Below are 20,127 nucleotides of genomic sequence, written 5' to 3'. Positions count from 1 at the left end.
TATATCGTAATCCGGTGGGATGAAAGATTTCCGTCCCATCCTCCCGCTTCCATACAGTCTACCCTCGTGTCGTGACGGAGGCAGACCTATTGCAACCTGGTCTTTTAGGATACTATTGCAGAATGGACCTCCGGACTCAATGGCCTCTTCGGTACAGTACCCCTCTATCATGGATGCCTCGGGACGAGCACGGGTTGATACATAGCCATTCAGTATTGACATGAAACGCTCATACATCCACATTTCATGCAAGTACATAGGACCCAATGCCTCTATTTGTGGCACCAAGTGCACCACAAGGTGCACCATAATATCAAAGAACGATGGAGGGAAACACATCTCAAACTGTGATATTGTCTCCACTGCGAATTCCTGAAGAGATGCCAACTCATCACGGCCAATTACCTTTTGTGAAATCCTGTTGAAAAAGTAGCACAACCGTGTGATTGCCATCTTTAAAAACAAAGGATTTATAGCCCTGATGGCAATAGGTAGGAATGTAGTCAGCATGACATGGCAATCATGTGAGTTGTAGTTGGTGATTGTCAGGTCTTTCATTGACACAATACTCTGTATGCTAGAGCAGAATCCGGATGGGACTTTCAAATTCTTGAGCCAAACACACATCGCATGTTTCTCATCTACATTGAGATTGTAGCTTGCTGCTCGGAGATGGTACTTCCCATTTTCTTGAAGAACGGGATGTAGTTCCTTTTTTATGCCTAAATCTACCAAGTCCATGCGTGAATTGAGCCCTTCTTTTGTTTTGCCCTTTATGTCTAGCAAGGTGCCCATTATGCTTTCAAACACGTTCTTCTGAACGTGCATACCATCGATCGCATGCCGCACATCTAACTCTTTCCAGTAAGGCAAGTACTCGAAGAAAATAGACTTCTTCTTGAATATAGCCCCCGAAGCTGGTTTGACATCCTTCCTTGTTTTTCCGTCTTTTGTCTTCTTCCCGAAAACAAACTTGATATTCCTGACTATTTCAAAAACTCTATGACCTCTATTGTTACCCGATGGAGCAGTAGAATGTAGTTCACCATTATTGTCGAAGTACTTATCCATCTTTCGCATGCGGTACCTGTGTCCTTCCAATAAAAAGCGTTTGTGCCTCATGTAAACTATCTTCCTAGATGCAGCAAGGGATACGTAAGCAGTTCCATCAATGCATACTGTGCAACCAACCTTTCCCTTAAACTGGCCTGATAATGTGAAGAGAGCAGGGTAATCGTTGATCGTAACAAAAAGAATTGCTCTCAGCGTGAATGAACCTTTACGATACTCATCCAACATTTGAACACCTGTTTCCCACAATATTTTCATATCCTCCATTAAGGGCTCCAAAAATACATCCATGTCAACTCCAGGTTGTGTAGGTCCAGAAATAAGGATGGTTAGCAAAATGTACTTCCGTTTCTGCATCAACCATGGAGGAAGGTTGTATATGGTGAGGATCACCGGCCATGTGCTATGCTTGCTGCTCCTCTCAGCAAATGGGTTCATTCCATCAGTACTCAGTGCGAACCTAACATTTCTCGGTTCATCGGCAAAGTCTCGGTGGTTGTCATTGAAATCTTGCCACTGCTTCCCATCGGCTGGATGTCGAAGCTTCCCATCGTTTTTGTGCTCATCAGAAGCATGCCAGCTCATAAGTCTGGCATCCTCAGGATTAGCGAACAAACACCTCAATCGATCGACGACGGGGAGGTACCACATCACCAAAGCAGGAATCTTTTTGAGCGCATAATAGTCTACTTCTTTTTTCTTTGCTCGTGGATTTTGAAGTCTTTTTTTGGGCTTTCTTTCGCTTCTTCCCTTTAGACACGGATGCAACACACTCTCCGTCCTCTCGATAGTCTTTATTCGTCTTGTACCTACTTGCACCGCACTTTGGGCAGCTCTCCAAGTCTTTATAATCATCACCTCGATAAAGGATACAGTGATTTCTACACGCGTGGATCTTCTCCACACCCATAGTGAGCGGACTGATTAGTTTCTTTGCATAGTACGTGTTAGCAGGCACATTGTTCTCCTTTGGAAGCATGTCTGCGATAATACTCAAGAACGCATCGAAGCCAGCATCAGACACACCATATTTAGCTTTTAACATCAACAGCTTTAGCACAGACCGGAGCGTCGTGAACTCTTTGGTACAACCCTTAGACTCGTCGTACAAAGGCTCTTCTGCTGCCTTCTTCAGGGACTCCATACCTTTCATTAAGAACATCGATTGATCTGTATGACGACGCAACATTGCCTCTAGCAACTCTGCATCTTCCTCATCCATAACACTTGGCAGAACATGAGGTCTATCATGTTCATTTCCTCCAGCATAACCATGATCAGTAACATTTTGCACTACATGTTCGCTCTGTGGAAGAGGTTGGTGTGTCTCGTGAACGAACTGAAATCTGTCGTCGATGTTCTCAGGGTTTCCAGTCGTATAAGGCGAAGAGCTACCCTCTCCATGCTTTGTCCAAATTGTGTAATCCTTCATAAATCCTCGGCATACCAGATGAGATATGATTTGTTCTGTGTCATTAAATACAGCAGCATTTTTGCAGTTCATGCATGGACAATATATGTGTTTTGTCTTTGTCCTCCAAGCATGGTTCGTAGCGACATCAATAAACCTATGGACCTCGGATATGTATGATGGATCTAGCCTTGATAAGTTATACATCCAGGATGTCCTCTCCATCACCACCTGTAAAAAAGTAACATAAACACACAAGAACCAACCTTTCTTAGCAACCTTCTTCCAAAAAATAAAGATAACCCCCCCCCTTGTATTTTGTGAAATCTGGCCCTCTAATGGAAGTTGGGCTGCGAGCTATAGTTCTTGTCGGGAAGGATGAAGGGGTGAAACCCTATATCCAAAATGTGGCTAAATTTAAAGAAAATGAACAAAAAATGGCAAGAGGAACATAAAACCAAACTTTCCTAGCCATACTCTTCTCTCTAACACATGGTGAAGGCCTAGTTCCAAAATTGAGCAAAGATGAACAATAATTGGCAATTAAAACATAATTAAACCAACTTTCATAGCAACTAATAAAAACAATCTTAATTACCAAACATATCTTCTTCTCTCTCCACACAACACATGAACCATTCATTAAACAACTTAATATGTCATGGATAAACTGATTTGAGAACTAAACATGAAAAAGGAGAGAGGATAGACAAAATCTAACCATATTAAACAACTTTATTTGAGCGAATAGAGCAAAAATGTGGCTAAAATTGAGAGAGGATACACTCTCTCTCCAATGGTGAAACCCTAGATCCAAAATGTGGCTAAAATTGAGCAAAAATGAATAAAAATTGACATTAGCAACATAAACCAACCTTTCTTAGCAATCTTCTTCCAAAAAATGAAGATCAAAACCTCTCCCCATGTATTTTGTGAATTCTGGACCTCCAAAATCACCTCCAATGAAAGTTGGCTGCGAGCATACAGTTCACTGTCGGGGGAAGAAGAGGGATATTTATAACAGACACTTCACTGGCGGTTGTCTTTAAAAACCGCCAGTGAAAATTGATTTCCACTGTCGGTTGTCTTTAAAAACCGCCAGTGAAAATAGGATGTTTCCACCGGCGGTTAAGTTAAGACAACCGCCAGTGGAAATCAATTTTCACTGGCGGTTTGTGTTACACAACCGCCAGTGGAAACATCCTATTTCCACTGGCGGTTGTGTTAAGATAACCGCCAGTGGAAATAGGTTTCCACTGGCGGTTTTTAAAGCCGGGCCCACCTGTTTCTTTCACTGACGTTTGATAACGGAAACCGCCAGTGAAAAGTTGAACGTGCCGCAGGCTTTGAGCTTATTTGTACTAGTGATCTCTACAGCTAAAAGACGCCTCGTTCGTCAAGTGGGAGTGTGGGACATCTGCCCGATGGATAGCCTGGCACAATGTCTACTACTATAAAGAATTAGTTTTCACTCTTTACAGTTGTCGTGTGACAACAATTTTGTAAAAAAACTCCTTATTATGTTTTTAATCAACCCGGGGTCCAAACCTCCCCCTTCAGTTTCCACCCACCCTCCCTATCCATAAAACCAAACCCTGAGGTTATTGTTGTTCTTCAATAGATCTAATTTCCCATCCGCCGTAGTTGACAATGTCGAAGTCGTTGATGTTGTGGTGGCCATGGTGTCCACCAAAGCGGTGCTAGTGGTGCGGCTGGTGGTGGATGATTGAGAGCATCTAGAGGGGGTGAATAGGTGTTCCTACGAAAATCAACTTTAAACAACACAAACTTGGTTTATAATGAGTGTTAGTGAAAGCTAAAATTAAGTTGGTATGAGTAGAGATGGAGGAGAGGAGAACTATTCACTTGATTTCTCCTTTGAGATATGTATCAAACTTAGGAGCAATAATACAAGTGAAATATGAGAACTCTAGAAGACACTAATCGCAATAAAGTAAATAGACAAAAGACACGACGATTTTATTCCGTGGTTCTGCCAATGCCTTCTCCACGTTATGGCGACCTCCTTTGATCAAGGGTTGCACGGTTTTCTTCCTTAGATCAAACTTGAGTATCACGATTTTCTTCCTTATATCAAATCTTGTTTGTGACGAATCTCCACAAGTTGAAGTCTCTCACGCCTTACACAAATGATCTTAATAAAAACTAGAGTAAAGAGGGAGTAGAAACACACACACAGCAATACAATCACAGCAACAACACGCACAAAAGTCAAGAAAAGAGCGCAAGAATCAAAACAGTGGAGTCACAGCTCAAGACCGCGGTCAAATCTTCATCTAATGATCTGTAGCGTGGTCGTGGAGTCTAGGAGTTGTAGATTGCTCAAAGTGTGCTTGTGTAACAGCTCCACGTGCCTAGGAGGTCCTTTTATAGCCCCAAGGGACCTAGGAGCCGTTGGAACTCCATTTGGAAGGCCCTGATTACCTTCTGTTCGTGGGTGCACCGAACTGTCCGGTACACACCGGACTGCGCAGTCACTGATTCCCTTCCTTATTCAGTCAAGCCGACCATTGCCAGTCGTTGGTTACTTGGCACACCAGACAGTCCGGTGCCTCACCGGGCAGTCCGATGCAACCTAGTGATCGTTGGCCAGGCTGACGTGGCCCACGCAGATTGAGCGGCTGACAGTTGGACAGGCACGTGACTGGCACACAGGACAGTCCGGTGAATTATAGTCGCGGTGTCTCAGCAATTTCCCAAGAGCGGCCTGTTCGGCCAGCTGTGCAGTCTTGGCACCGGACAGTCCAGTGCTCCCCAGACTGGCACAAGTTTAGCCAAACTTATCCAAACTTCTTCACTTCAATTTGTCTCGACTTGGAGAGTTTCCTAGCACTTAGATGTACATTGTTAGCCACTAAACCAATTTACTAAGTGCTAGAATCGTACCTTTGTTCCTTTCATACAATGGGATTTGTAATATACACCAAATGCTCTTTTCTATGTTTCTTAATTTGCTTTTCAAATACTTGTACCTATGCTCATACAATAAGATGTTAGTCCAAAACAATGTTTTGATCATTTAATCATCAAAACAAACTAGAAATGGCCCAAGGACACATTTCCCTTTCAATGATGCCCTGGACACGACGGAAGTGGTCGATTCCACCGGGGATGGCGATGGCTCCCTTCTACTCGAAGTCGTACTCCTCTGCCCCTGGAACAACACCACGAATAGCAGGTGCTTTAGGTACCTCATGGGCGCCATAAACCGCTTCTCCTCCTTCCAGTCACCAGCAACGACAAGTCCCACCACACACACTGCCAAATGATCTAGGGTTTCAAGACATGCCTCCTTACTATTCGTCAAGCGGACATCGTCCTGTCCGATGGATAGCCCACCGAGCACAATCTCTACACCTATTATGCCTACAATGCAGTAGTTTCTCTGTGTGTCCTCCCACCTCCCTCTGTATCGTATGATGGTAGCACTGTTGCAAAAAAACTCTTATGTTTATTGGTAATCAACATGCAATCCAACAATCCTCATGCCCACCTTCTCTTCTTTCCATTTCGTCTCTCTCTCTCTCTCTCCCGCGCACAAGGATCTCTTCTTCAAGGAGTGAGGACCAAGGAAGCACCCATGGAGACAAATGGTGCTGGCAATCATAGTGAGGCAGTGGGCGACGGTGGGCATGTTGCAGTTGCCGCGGGCAGCGACAGGGGCAGCCATGTCTACCTGGAGGGCATACGTGGAAACGAGCGAGGAGAGCGACGTGGTGGTAAGGGTAGTGGGTCTTGAGGGTTGAGAGCACCTAGAGGGGGTGAATAGGTGATCCTACAAAAATGACACTAAAACCACAAACTTAGTCTAAAATAAGTATTACTGCAAAACATAAACCAAGTTTTAGTAGCGAGAAGAAGAAAGCAAGTCCTTTTCACTTGATTGCTCTTTCAAGATATATCTCTACTACTTATTAAGACTGCAATAGTAGTCTGTCATTCCGTGTTCTGCCACCATTCTCTGTTCTGCCTTTCCGATTCCCTCCTCCTCACGCATAGTCCATTCACATATTGTGCCATCATTCTATATCTATCATTCTCATTCCCCTTCCCCGCAAAGCTCATTCCCATTCCCATTCCCCCGTACAGCCGACGTCTAGCTAAAATTTTAAAAAAATACACATGTCTCCAAGGGGATTCGAATTCACGACCTCTCAAGCAAATGCCAGTAGTAGTTACCGCTACACCACATTCATGTTTATATCTACATCTATAACAGGAAACACATCTACTACATCTCTTCCCAAGCTCACCTGCTACCCTTGCACAATGCGTAGTAGTAGATAAGTATCACCTAAATTCTTGAATTATATTTTTGAATGTAGGGAGTAGTATTTAAATGAAGAGCCTTGCATGCAATTTCTTTTGTTTGATTAATGTTTTCAACTTAAATTCTTTTTTTGCATGCGTGACATTTATTCTTCGTAATATTTTTCCATGGATCTGACTTGTGAGTTATTTTTATAAACCAACGCTAAAAATTAATACATGTTTCTTACTTGAAAACCTCGAACAAACAACATTAGCAGGAGGCACTCACGTTGGGGTCGCTCATCGACGACGAGAAGAAACTTGGCGACTGCCAGTTCGACCTCTAAAAACAGTCCTACGTGGCCGCATGTGCCGCTATGTACGACAAGCTCCGGCGCAGCCGCCGCTTGGACACGGTGCAGAGCGGTTGATCCGCGCTGTCCATCGTCAAGCAGGGGGGGCCTCATGGTCGTCGTCAACGTCGATGACTCTCGGATTGTTCTGGGCACCGCATTCGACGACGACGTCATCACGTCGTCCAGCTCATCGTCCACTGAAGCCCAACCTGCCACGTAAGTCGCTACTGACCGGCCATGAATTCTTGTGCATTGGGACGATGGCTGTTGCTGACGTTGTGTGAGTGTCGTTGAACATGATGTATGTAAAAGAGTAGCGCATCTGGTGGTGCAACGGCCAGGGGTACTACCTTGCTAATGAGCCCAGGGTGCACTTCGTTTTACAGCCCAACCAAGAGTCATCAGTACTCGGTATGTCGCACGCGTTCGACGACTACTATATCGAGGACCGCGGCGTCATCTTGACGCAGGAGGTGACGCAGAGGAGGACCGACAGCAATGACCAGTTCGTCATCCTCGCCACCGTTGGGGTAGCTTTTGTGCCGGCTTGCCTTTAATTCTCTTCGCATACACACACACTTGCCTTTTGTTTAAGCAAAAGCGTATGGTGGTACGTGTCTGATGACTAACGATGTACGGGGGAATTTCTTCCGGCATGTGTGGAACGTGCTCTTCAATGGTGACATATATCGAAGTCTGCATGATACAAATGGTTGCAATGTAGTGGTGAAACAGATAGATTAAAATAACAAAATTTATGTATGGCCAGAATCACAAATTGATTATAAAACATTTTCTCATAACGGTATAACACGTATTTTGTATATAAGTTAACATAGTATACTGGTATTATATATTCCTGTTGCAACGCAGGGCACTCAGCTAGTAATAGATTAAGAGCGATATTACAAGTGAACATGAGAGACTTGGGAAGGAGAAAAATCACAAGCAAATGAGCACACAAGACACGATGATTTTTCCTGTGGTTCGATCAAGCCTAAAATGCTTACATACTCCATATTATGGTGTCCAAATTGACAAGGGTTGCACAGAACCCCTCTCAAGTGATCCAAAGATCGAACTTGAGTATCATGGTCTTCCTTATCACTTATATTCCTGTTTGCATGTAATCTCTACAAGTTGGAGTCTCTTGCAGCCTTACAAAAGATCAGAGTCTCAAATCAAAGTAAGGTAGGGAGAGAAAGTACACACAAGAGCAAATCACAGCAACACACGCAAGAAATACGATGACAAGAGCGCGAGTACACAAATTCACAAAAACGGTTCAGAACTAGCGCTCGAATCTCACTAAAACCACTAGTATACATTATTGCAGTATGTCAGAGTGTTGTGATGATCTTGGAGTACTTGGGTGCTGATTGAAGACGCCTAGGGGCACCATATATAGGCTAAGAAGGCCTAGTTGTTCTTGCCTCCTTTAGAAAGTTGTAGATCTAAGCTATCTACGGGCGCACCAAACTGCTCCGGTGCACCATCGCACCAAATCCACATGCCCCGAGCCTCGATCATGATTGGCGGTTTTTATTAGCTACGTGGCATCAAACCGTTTTGGTGTGCCACCGGACCGTGGGCCACGTCAGCTAGTCGTTGGCGCGATGGCACCTGTCGAAGAGAGCCGTTGAAGGATGGTCCGATGGCACATCAAATCGGTCTGGTGCAGCGCCGAAGAGTACGGCCAGGACACATGGACCACTGAACTGGTCCGGTGCGGTCCAGACTAGACCAAGTTTGGCTCTTTTGAGCTCTTCCAAACCTTTTTAGCTTTGTTTGAGGGCTTCCCTACAACTTAGAAAAAACATAATTAGCATATAATTTAATTGACTAAGTGTGAAAAAACTTACCTTTTCTCATCAACAAGCATAGTTGATTGGCGATAGAAATTTGCTATAGTTGCCACAACCATTCTAGAAAATGGATCCAGTTAATTCGTTGGTCCCATTTTCTTCGCGATAACACTAATAGTCTATCAAATAAACATGAACACTGAGCATTTCCTGAGCCCAATACCTTGATAACAGAACTCAAACTACACAAGAACGTAGCACATGCATTTATGGGCCAACTTGTAAGCTTTCTTGAATTTGGTTGGTATACACAATGACTTTACAAGAAAACATTTTACACCCTACGATTTTACTACTACAACATTTCAACGGCAGACACTATGATGAAAGCATAACGTGGCAATTTTGAGACAAGCCAGCCAAACAGCACCGTATTTTCTTTCTTTTTTGCTTTCCAAACGTCTCCCTTGCTCAGCTGCAAAGGTTAGGAATGCAGGCCCCGTCCGGGTTGGTCTGCTCCTTCCAGATCCGCCCAGTCACCCTCAGCTTCAGCTCCTTCCTGTCACCGCCCGAGAAGAACAGCGCCATGTTCCTCTGGATGATGAGGCCATCATGGCTGTCACGGACCTTGCGGTGGCTGTCACGGATGCTTCTAGGAGTACCTTCCCACACCATCTTCCTCCCGTTACCACCAACCTCTAGGCTATATGTGTAGTTCCTCGCATCATTCTCATCACCCATGAACCGGAGGAAAGCCATGTAGACTGGAGCCATTCCGAGCTGGAATGCCTCGAAGTGCAGGCAGAAGTACTGCCCAAAACAATGGAATACCTGAACCGACAAGTTATTTGAGAATACACATTTTACTTGTTAACCATGGATCATAAGACCAGCAATAGAAAATAGATCTCTCCACTTTTAAATATATGATGATGTTTAGGACAAGTAATTAGTTCATACATTTTACATTTAAAAACAGATGGAGTAGCAGATAAGGAATAATTCAGAACTAGTCGAATCTTACCGTAAGCATCCAGGTGGCGTTTTCAACCTCTCGCGGGTTGGACTTGACATATCTATGGTTGAACGTGCAGCCGCTGTGCATATCGACTTTGTGATCATCCCTCAAATGTGCAACAAGGAATGGAATATCACCAGCCACAGCACATTCAGAACCAGCATAGGGGCAGGTATATGGCCTGAAGCTGCACTGTGCTTCGTGCTTTATCTTGCTGTAGTATGGGAAGATCTCTGGGCACCCTAAAGAGCAGTACTTACAGGGAAGCTCAAGTGACTCTGCTACTTTTTCCAATGCTAAGCACCTGATATCACCAAGCTCTTGTCTGCATGTAGGGCACCTGTTGTGCACCCTGGCCTTGCATGTCGAACACAAAGTATGTCCATTTTGACACTGTTAAAAAAACAAATAAATTCGACAATCAACTATGGAAGTATTCTTTATAGAACCACAAAACGGAACCATATTCATTTGTCTACTCTAGTATATATGCTTCTAGCACTAAGAAAAAAAATGCATGTTTCCTGTACAGGTTAAAGTGATAGGAAAACTTACCTAGATGGAACTTAATCATCTCCCAGCCTGCCCAGGAGGTGCCATCCCACTGTATGGCTTGCTAACTAGCACTTGGTTTGATTACAAAATTCACATGATTTGTGTGTCATTAACACTTATGAGTGCATAACTAAAGACTATCAAGTTTAGCACATAGAGGGAACTGATTAGTGATTGCTGGCACCAGATTTATTTGAAAAAGCAAACAAAAGCAAAAAAAATTGAGGGTAGGACACATGGATGAGGTGGAAAGATAACTTTCCTCTTTATTCGAAAAGGATTCCACCTTATTTTCCATGCAGGGATAGGCTCCAAACAAGATAATCCAAGGTCTCAAGCCACCTTATCTCCAGAAGAAGCTTGTTAAATGGAGCCTCAACTTCAAAATAGCTACTTGGCTCCTCAAACTCAAAAAGATGTGCAAAATACCTCATAATGTGGCATCCAAAAAAATAATAAGTTCTAGTATTCTCATATGAACTATGATGCAGGAAAGGCCAAACCATCTGCTTGCCCTTCACCTAACTGCCATCAGAGTCATGTGTGTATTGGGTTGATCTCATCCAGACTCAGTCAGTGGACCGAGCCGGACCTCTCTCACATGCCCTGATCGGGGGCACAACAACTGTGTTTGGTTGTGGCCCCCCATCACACCACGTAAATGAATAGGGAACAAACCGGCATGTGAACCAACATTCGTCGTACCTCCTTACTCATGCATAAATTAGAGGTCCAATCTAATCTCTACACGGCTAGTGAGGAAAAGGCGCTATTGCCATCGACTCCGAACACCAGACTTCAACCCTTATGGTGACTCCTCCCAATCCCAAAGGTCACACAAAAGTAAATAGGGAGCAGACCAGCATATGAACCAACGTTCGCCATGCCTCCTCGCCCATACACAGACTAGAGACCTGATCTAATCTCTACGAGGGTAGTGAGGGGAAGGTCGCCGTCGTTGCCATCGACTTCGAACACCAAACTTCAACCTCATGGCGACTCCTCCCAATCCCGAGAATGCTGGGGTGATCTCATCTAGACTCAACAAGCAATGGGAATAAAGAAAAATAAATACAAGGACCATCATGGGTCAACGTCCTAGCACACAGGATGTGCCTACCTGAAATTACATGCTAATACCACATACACTAAGACAGTTATTACTCCAAACCACAAGCTCATGCAAAGCAGCTAGGATTTTGAAACACATATGAGATTTCTTCAATTAATTAGAGTTCTATGTCATAAGAAGATATAAATCATGTCACTAATTCCTACTTATGGATGATGAAAAAATCTGACATGGCATAAAGGAAAATGTATATCCCTTTCATTTAGCTCGGCTGTTATTTCTTGAGCACTGAACTCAATGGGGAGAACTAGAAAGAGAGAGAAAGTGGCTACAAATTTACAGCAGCAAGTTCATCCAAAACAAGAAGCATATTTTAACAAAAATGATAAATGAAAGCAGATTAACAAACAAAGAATATTACTCTAAATAAAATCAAGGCCAGGCACATCAACAAGTGAGCCTAGTAAACAAAACTCAAAGGTAAGGTCATCTCAGAGACTCAGACCATACCAGGCGAATCAAAAGCATGAATGCATGACAAAAGGATTATCATGACATTTGGGTTCTCTGGGAGAAGTACACTGTTCTCTTCAAGTTCATCGCGCGCTCCATCAAAGTGAATGTTCTATGTTTTCGACAGTTTTTTTCTCGAACCACGCAGGAGATCTGCGAGTCATTTCATTAAGAAGAAAAGGAGGATCTAGATACAGACTTAGACAAAGATAACAAACAAAACAAGACCACCAAACCAGCACCCCTGCAAACAGGATCTGAGCTACTAGAACTCAGTCTGTTACAGGGGTGAAACCTAGAAAAAAAGGGGGGGTTAAGCTGGTGCCCTCGGTTTTGCTGGTGTCCTCATTTTTACCCTTAGTAGTCGTGTTTTTTGCTCAGTTTTGCCCTTCCAGTGTTATAGACCTGAAGGGAAAAACTGAGCAAAAAACACGACTAAGGGTAAAAATGAGGACACCAGCGTTCCCATGCACAAACCAAAAATCATGTAGTTCGGGTCTGTTCTGTCCTGGCCCTTGCCCAAACCAAGAAATCATGCAGTTTGGAGGCGCCAGCCCACCACCAAAGTCGACATTCCTCCACAATTCTTGTCATCAGAACAGCAATGCAAGGTTTTGTATTCTCAAAGACACAGGAATTCCTGTGCTTCAAATCTCCCAGGTTGTTAGAATGATTAAAGAGTTCAGCCCTTGTCTTCTTTCCTTTGGAACCAACTTGACCACTTTCCTCCACCATTTAGGAAAGGAAGCTTCAGATACGTTAGGTACCAGCTCTGTAAGTCTTAGAGCCTGGATGGAAGATATAAAACCAAAGCTGCCTAGAGAAAGCACAGCCCACAAGCAGATGTTGAATTGTCTCCTCTTCTTGTTCACAAAGGGGCCAAGCATTAGGATGGGGCAGTCCCCTTTTAGCCAACTTGTCTGCAGTCCAGCATCTTTTTTTTTGAAAACCATCCAAATGAAAAATCTGCATCCAAGTGGTGCCCAGCTTTTCCAAATCTTTTTCCAGAGAGCATAATGAATAGATCCAATGAAAAGAGCTGTATAGGCTGATTTGCTGCTGTAATCCCCTGTTTGTGTTAGTTTCCATCTGAAAGTATCAAGGATCTCAGGTTGTAAATTAATTCTTCCCACCTGATCCCAGATCATAAGATATTCCTCTAGAACTTGAATTGTTAAAGCCCCTTTAATATCAGAAACCCATCTTCTGTTGCTCAAAGAATCTGCGACTGTCTTTTTTTTACTGTTGGCTTACCAATGGTTGAGAACAGATTGGGTGCTAATTCAGCGATGTTCTTTCCATCCAGCCACCTGTCTTTCCAGAATAAAATTCTTTTCCCATTGCCAATTATGGGGATTGTTGCCATGTTGAAGAGAGCTTTGGCATTTCGAGGTACCTCCACTTGGAAGCCATCCCAAGGTCGAGGCCGATCCATTTTTTCTGCCCAAAGCCACCATATCTTCAGTGCCCAACCCAACTTTTCCAGGTTTAAAATTCCTAACCCCCCATAGTTTAATGGGCGTTGAACCTTGTCCCAGGAAACTAGACAATTTCCTCCATGGGCCTTTTCTCGACCTTTACAAAGGAAACCTCTCCTAATTTTGCCGATCGCCTTAAAGACCCATTTCGGGAGATCCGTTGCTAACATGGAACATATTGGGGAAGCTGTCAAGACAGCCCTCACCAAGATTAGCCGACCAGCTCTATTCATTAGGGCTGTCTTCCATCCAGGCAAATAATCAGCAACCTTATCCACCAACAATTGGATAGATTCCTTGGGGGTTTCTAAATAGAAAGGGGCAGCACAAGGTATGTTAATTTTTTTTTCTTCTTCTGAACATTGGATAGGAGCCACTGAACTCTTGGTTAAATTGCAATGTAACCCAGCATCTTGCCCAAACAGGTTTAGAATAGATTTCATTACCATCAGATATGTCCTTAAGGGTTTCAAAAAGATTATGACATCATCTGCATAGAAGGAGATCCTATGCTTGGCATACTGCACAGCAAGGGGCTGCAGCAACAGATTGTTGGTGGCGTACTTGACTAGATAATTCATGGCATCCATAACAAGGATGAAGAGCATGGGGGAAGAGGATCACCTTGCCGAGACCCCATTTATGAATAATAGGCATCCCGGGTTCCCCATTGACAAGGACACGTGTAGAGGAAGTTGACAGCAACAGGCTTATAATGTCGCACCATCGCCTTCCAAACCCCACATGTTCCATGGTTTCAAGAAGAAAGAGCCAGGAAACCGAATCGAATGCCTTGGAGATATCCAATTTCAGCAGTACATGTGCTTCTTTCTTCTTGTGTAGAGCCTTTACCATCTGCTAGACAAAGATGAAGTTCTCATGGATGTTTCTGCCCCTAACAAAGGCACTTTGGTTTGTGGAAACAATAGAGGGCAGCAAGGGTGCCAGTCTGTTTGCTAGGACTTTCCCAACCAGCTTGGCAAAGCTATGGATTAGACTTATTGGTCGAAAGTCCTTCACTTGCATAGCATCCATTTTCTTGGGAATGAGAGTAATGAAGTCTGTATTGAGAAACCTGAACCTGTAGACATGTCCCCTAGCAATAGTAGCAAAGGCTTCCAGTAGATCATGCTTTATGATGCTCCAACATTCCTTGTAAAACGACCTGTGAACCCGTCTGGTCGTCTGGACCAGGGGCTTTGTCAAGGGGTAAATCTTTGACTGCTGTCCAGATTTCCTCTTCTATAAATAGGATATCAAGGCTGGCCAGATCATGTTGCTGCATGCCAATCTCATTGAGATCTAGAGTTAGAGACCTATTTTCAGCTGTTCCAAGAGCCGTTTCATAAAATTCCAGCACTGCAGCATGTTTCTCTTCTTGTGTGACAGCCAAGGAAGTTTCTGTTTGCAATTTAGCAATGAAATTCTTTTTCTTTCTAAACCGGGCTTGTTGGTGAAAGGAGGTATTTGCATCTCCTTCCTTAAGGTAAAGAATCCTAGAACGCAACCTAGCAATGGTTCGTTCCATGGAGGCAAGACCAAGACAGTGAAGTTTGAGTTTCTTTCTTAGCCATTCTTCTCTGTTGTAGAGGCTTCTGGAATCTCTTGCAATCTCTAGCCGATGCAGTATTTCCTTCGCCATTTCAAGCTGTAATTTGATATTACCCACTTTTCTCTGTCCCCACTTTTGTAGATCTTTGCTGACGCGTTGCAACTTGAGAAAAAGGTGCTCTACAGCACATGTGGACTGAACAGGAGCTTCCCAGTTCTGTTGGACAGCCTCAAGAAATCCCGGCACTTTCGTCCAAAAGCTCTCAAAATGGAATCTCCGCTCTCCCTTGGTTTGAACTTTTAATCCGAGAATCAACGGGAAATGATCAGATACAATAGAAGCTGAATCAGGGAATATATTTTCCCACTCCAAACAGCAAAAGGCCCTATCCAGCCTCACCAAGGTACGGGATCTCCGCTCATTGGACCACGTATACTTACGGCCCAAAAGAGGGATTTCCTTCAAATATATTTCATTTATGAATCTCCGAAACCTTCCCATCATGGCCCTGTCCAGGTTATTATTATTTTTATCTGAAGCTTGATAAATCATGTTCAAATCTCCAACAATTAGCCACGGCCCATTACACAACATCCTGATATCTTTTAGCCCTTGTAAAAACGTGACCTTGTCTTCATCAGCTTGTGGGCCATAAACTCCAGTAAACCACCAGTTACGCCCTTCCTGTTCCGCAAAAAGAACCGAGGCAGAAAAATTATCAATTCTTGTGGCAATTGCTTTTGCTTGACATATGTTGCTTTTCCAAGCGATGATCACTCCCCCCTAGTACCCTGAGCTGGAAGAGCCACATACTTATCAACAGCTGAGCCAAACACCGAAAGAGAAAGATTGTGGTTCATGTCTGCCACTTTAGTCGCCTGGATGCATACAATTTCTGTGTGGCTGGATTGAATAACATCACGAACAATATCTCTCCTGGCCTTATTGTTAAGGCCATGTGCGTTCCGAAACAAGATTGATGAAGGGTTCATTATTAATCAATACGAAATGGATGCGACCAAAGAAACATACACCCAGGTGTCTAAAAATCAGCAAGGTCTGCTGATCGCACCTCATCCCCTTCTTCCACCGTCCAGCCGAAAATTGCTGCAAGGGCTGAGACGTGTGGATCTGAAAGCGATTCTCCAAAAAGCTTGCTGTAACGATCTTGTTCCTTGATACTGAATTTTTCTTGATTGCCAAATCCCATAGATCTCATGACTTTTATTTTTTGAGCTGTGCTGATTATAGGTCCTGGGGAACAAGGTTGAACTCCAGCAACACACCGGCTACGCCTAAGAGACACACCAGAGGGTGGAGCTTTAGCTCTTCGCTTGAGAATAACCGGCGGAGGCAGTAGCGCATCAATGCGTTTGGTGGCCTTCAAGATCATTTGAACAGCTGCAGCATCATGGGAACCTGGTGAACATCTTGCGGTTGGCGGTGAGCTTCTGGTGCGACGGCGCCTTCTGGAGTAAACTATGGGATAGGCCTGGATGAGCCCCTGATCATCATGTAAATTGAATTCAGTTGTAGCGAGTTGTGGAGTCCAGAGATTAGGTCCACTAGGATCCACTACTTTATTGAAATGGTTATGGCATATTGATGTTGAGATCATGCTGTTAAACCCATATGCCACCGAGTCATAACCTTGGTCTTCAGTTTCAGTTAGAACATTCTAAATTTATGATCTAGGAGGGGTTGAATAGACATTGGCATCATCTTCCATAGGATCGGTGGTTTCTGTGACGATCTGAGACTCCATCAGTGGTTGCGACAGGCCTGACATGGCCTCCCATCCCGAGAACATCCATACGTCCATGGTTGAGCTCCTACCCATGCCTGAACTCTTTGAGGCGGCTGCTCCCATTGACGTCCCTGCCCCTGCACTTGTGAACCCCTCGTTGTTTTCGACAGTTATAACGCGATCATGATCGAGATGCTTTAGGTTCAGCAGTAGATTGCATTTCCTCATGCCAGTACCTTTTAGGTACATCGACTATTACTAACAAGATAAAATGAGACCGAGAAGAAACAAATAAGCATCTTGACATTTTGTTTCTCACTATTCCAAAGCATTTGCAGCTAGGGAAAAGAACAAATGCAATATTTGTATCCTCCAAAAATCGAAATCGACCAGCTTGGCTAGGAGCCTAGGACTAGGAGAGACTCTGTAGCATAACGCGTCCAACTCAGATCCATAGCGAAATACACGATTCATCTGAAATCTAACGCAAAACTGGCCAAATCATCTGACAAAGAAGGACCAATTTGCAGATGGTTTTACAGTCGAGTACTCCGAACGCAGCCAATTAGATATGCTAATCGCAACTAATTCGAAGCTAAATGGCCCGGTCAACAGGGAGCAAATTACCCATTCGTAGCAGGGCAAATCCGCGAAGAATAGGTCAATTCGATCCGATTCCTCTGTAAAGATCCCGGCTTTCCCCAGAAGTCCCAAAATCCGCACGCAACTCCATCTGAAATCGGTGCACCGGGAGCGAGGCACCAACCTGATGGATTGGCGGGAACATGGAGTTGGTGCAGACGGGGCACTCGAGCAGCTCGTGCACGCTGGTCGCCGGCGGCCCCACGCCTGCTCCTGCTGTGCCCGCCGCTCCCGCCGGGCCCGCCACGGCGCCCCCGGCATTCACCTTGGGGAACGCGCGGCCGGCACCTGAGGATGGGAGGTGGGCGGGGTGGAGCGGGAGGCCGAGATGGCCGTGGTGCGGGCGGCCTTCGATGTCGTCCACGTCCATGGCAGCGTCCGGGAGGGAGAGGCACTCCACGCTGTCCATGTCCATGGCCGCGCCGCGCCCTGCGGTGCCCTGCGCGCACCGGCGCCGGGATTCGGAGGTCCGCGCAGCGGCTGAGGTGGGGCTGGATTCGTTTGGGATTGCGCTGGGTTGGGTTGGCTGGGGACAACGACGACGCGGTGCGGCGGCCGCGGAGGGCGCTCTCGGGCTCTTGGCTCCCGTCACGCCGTTTGTTTCGCTTGGATTGGCACGAACGCGGAGACAGCGAGAGACGACGCCGTCTCCTCCCGGGAATAGAACGGGAACTGGGATTGGGGATTAGAGCAAATCTAAAAAGATATTAAGGACTAGTTTGGAAACACTATTTTCTAAATAATTCGTATTTTTTAAAAGTGAAAAAATTAATTTTTTTTAGGAAAATAGAAATCATTTGGAAAATTTGGATTCTCAAATTAGCCTAATTTTTTCCCAAAAGCTGATCAATGGTGGCGGACTAAAACTTTTTAGATGTATATTACCTGTATACTCCAACAGTTTTTCTAACAAAACACTAAAATAAAAACTTGACCAACTAAAAAACACAGGACAACTTTTTTTGCATCACCTTCCTCCACTTGACGGAAGGACTTGACGACTTTTGTTACGTTTGGTGCCTACTTGCCATGTGGCTGCTCCGGTCCATGTTATGGAGGATATGCACATCCTGCTATTGAGAAAATTTCTTTTCCCGCATATCCGCGGGACGACAGATGTGATATGCGGGACGTGAAAAAATACGGGGACGCAAGGAAGATCTGTTGGAGCAATGAAAAATGGTGTTTCACCTTTAATATTGGTTTTGGAAAATCTTTACGTGCTTTCTTGGCGATACTCTTAGAAATCGATGCATTCCGTTCAAAATAATAATTCTAGAAAAATACCAAAATAAGATATTTTAAGTTTGGTTGGCGTAGGGTGCTTAATTTTGTCAAAGGTACTAAAAACATTAAGATGTTAATTGTATTTAAATGTGTTTAGGGTTAAGGTTCAGGGTTTAATATTTAGGGTCATCTAATGAAGAACACGAAGTTAAGAAAATACTTCCAAAAATTTTATAGAACTTGCACATACTTCTAGAAATCTACACAAACTTGCATATGTTAAGAGAACACTTCTATAAATTTGTATTATTTTACAAATCAAAATCTGGCTAGTGATGTGCACTTTCATAAGGAGAAATTTGTAATTTTGCTACTCTCGATTTTGGCTTCCTGCTATTATGTCATCCCGTGTCTATGACTGGTGGAACCATCTGTGTCTATGATTTATGTGTCCGATGACATATTGGCGAAGCCCACAAATGATAATGGCAAAATTGTCAATGGCTCCTTTCATAAGGCATTATCCATGTTGTAAATTTGTCCCGGCTTCAAATGCTTCCCAGATGAACATTAGCTTATCAGATTTGATCATCTCTTCAGTTCTCGCTTCTTTTGATCCTCATCTAGTGAAGGACAACAAAATACAAATATAAGCAAAGTCATAGTCAAACCATACATAGAGTATTTTGTACATGCACATTTAGGTCCATACAACGAGCATCAGATATAATCCATATGTTACTTCTTAGGTCCCTTCATAAATCAATTCTTAAAAGTCTATACAAAAGAGTGCTAAGATTTATTAAAACAAGTCAGTATCATTAGGTCCCTCTTTGGTTAGGCTTTCCAATTTGTTTTTGTTTTACAAAATTCAAAAGCCAATTAAATGGATGAAAAGCAACAATTGCTTTGAACTAAAAATTGTTTTTGATCTACTAGAAGACTCATAGCACCCTCACCCTGCTTTTAACTGCTTATTCTTTAGACTAGGTATATGCCCGTGCGTTGCTACGGTATCAATATGATAAAATATATTGATATATAAAAATAATAATTGATATTTTGTTAGAATCACTAAAAGTGGATATAAATAACTATTTCTTCTGAACCATTTGATAAGGCTCCTCCCCTGGAGTCGAAACCCACCAATACACTTCTTTTGTTCTAAATTATTACTACCTCCGTTTTCAAATATTTATCGTCCGCTAGTTTATTTTTGAACTGAACAACGGTCAAATAAAAAAAAGAACAGAGGGGTAGTTCACATCATTTTTAAGGAGCCATTTGGAACTCTTGCCGCAAGACGGGCGCAACACATGCCATTGATTTTCAACTGTATAAAACAAAACAAGTTGAAGTTTTAACATGGCTATCTGTTTTACATGAAGGAAAACAAACAAAGATGCCA

General features: G+C 43.7%; 1 protein-coding gene across 2 annotated transcripts; it reads right to left on the bottom strand.

Moving 5' to 3' along the window:
* Positions 1-9,067: 9,067 nt before the first annotated feature.
* LOC100192741 (putative seven in absentia domain family protein) lies at positions 9,068-18,125 on the bottom strand. Of its 2 annotated transcripts, none has more exons than NM_001137940.2 (3): positions 17,617-18,125; positions 9,940-10,326; positions 9,068-9,746 (listed from the first exon to the last, which is right to left on the bottom strand). In NM_001137940.2, the coding sequence occupies exons 1-3, from the start codon at positions 17,905-17,907 to the stop codon at positions 9,387-9,389; spliced, it is 1,038 nt and encodes a 345-aa protein (NP_001131412.1). In that variant the 5' UTR covers positions 17,908-18,125; the 3' UTR covers positions 9,068-9,386. The 2 variants fall into 2 exon arrangements, with proteins under 2 accessions (NP_001131412.1, XP_008647346.1); XM_008649124.2 differs by having other exon boundaries at positions 9,122-9,725; positions 17,617-18,120.
* Positions 18,126-20,127: the final 2,002 nt, after the last annotated feature.

The sequence above is a fragment of the Zea mays genome, chromosome 6 (genome assembly GCF_902167145.1).
Source record: "Zea mays cultivar B73 chromosome 6, Zm-B73-REFERENCE-NAM-5.0, whole genome shotgun sequence".
In the NCBI taxonomy this organism is placed as follows: domain Eukaryota; kingdom Viridiplantae; phylum Streptophyta; class Magnoliopsida; order Poales; family Poaceae; genus Zea; species Zea mays.
The sequence above is the reverse complement of the archived record's forward strand: the minus strand, read 5'-3'. Positions and strand labels throughout refer to the sequence as shown.

Excerpts from the sequence above, each read along its gene's own strand:
- LOC100192741 (NM_001137940.2), bottom strand. The coding sequence starts at position 17,907 with ATGGACATGGACAGCGTGGAGTGCCTCTCCCTCCCGGACGCTGCCATG. Across the intron at positions 10,327-17,616 it reads TGTTCCCGCCAATCCATCAG|TGTCAAAATGGACATACTTT; the intron begins GTTGGTGCCTCG and ends TTTTTTTAACAG. Across the intron at positions 9,747-9,939 it reads ACGCCACCTGGATGCTTACG|GTATTCCATTGTTTTGGGCA; the intron begins GTAAGATTCGAC and ends TTGTCGGTTCAG.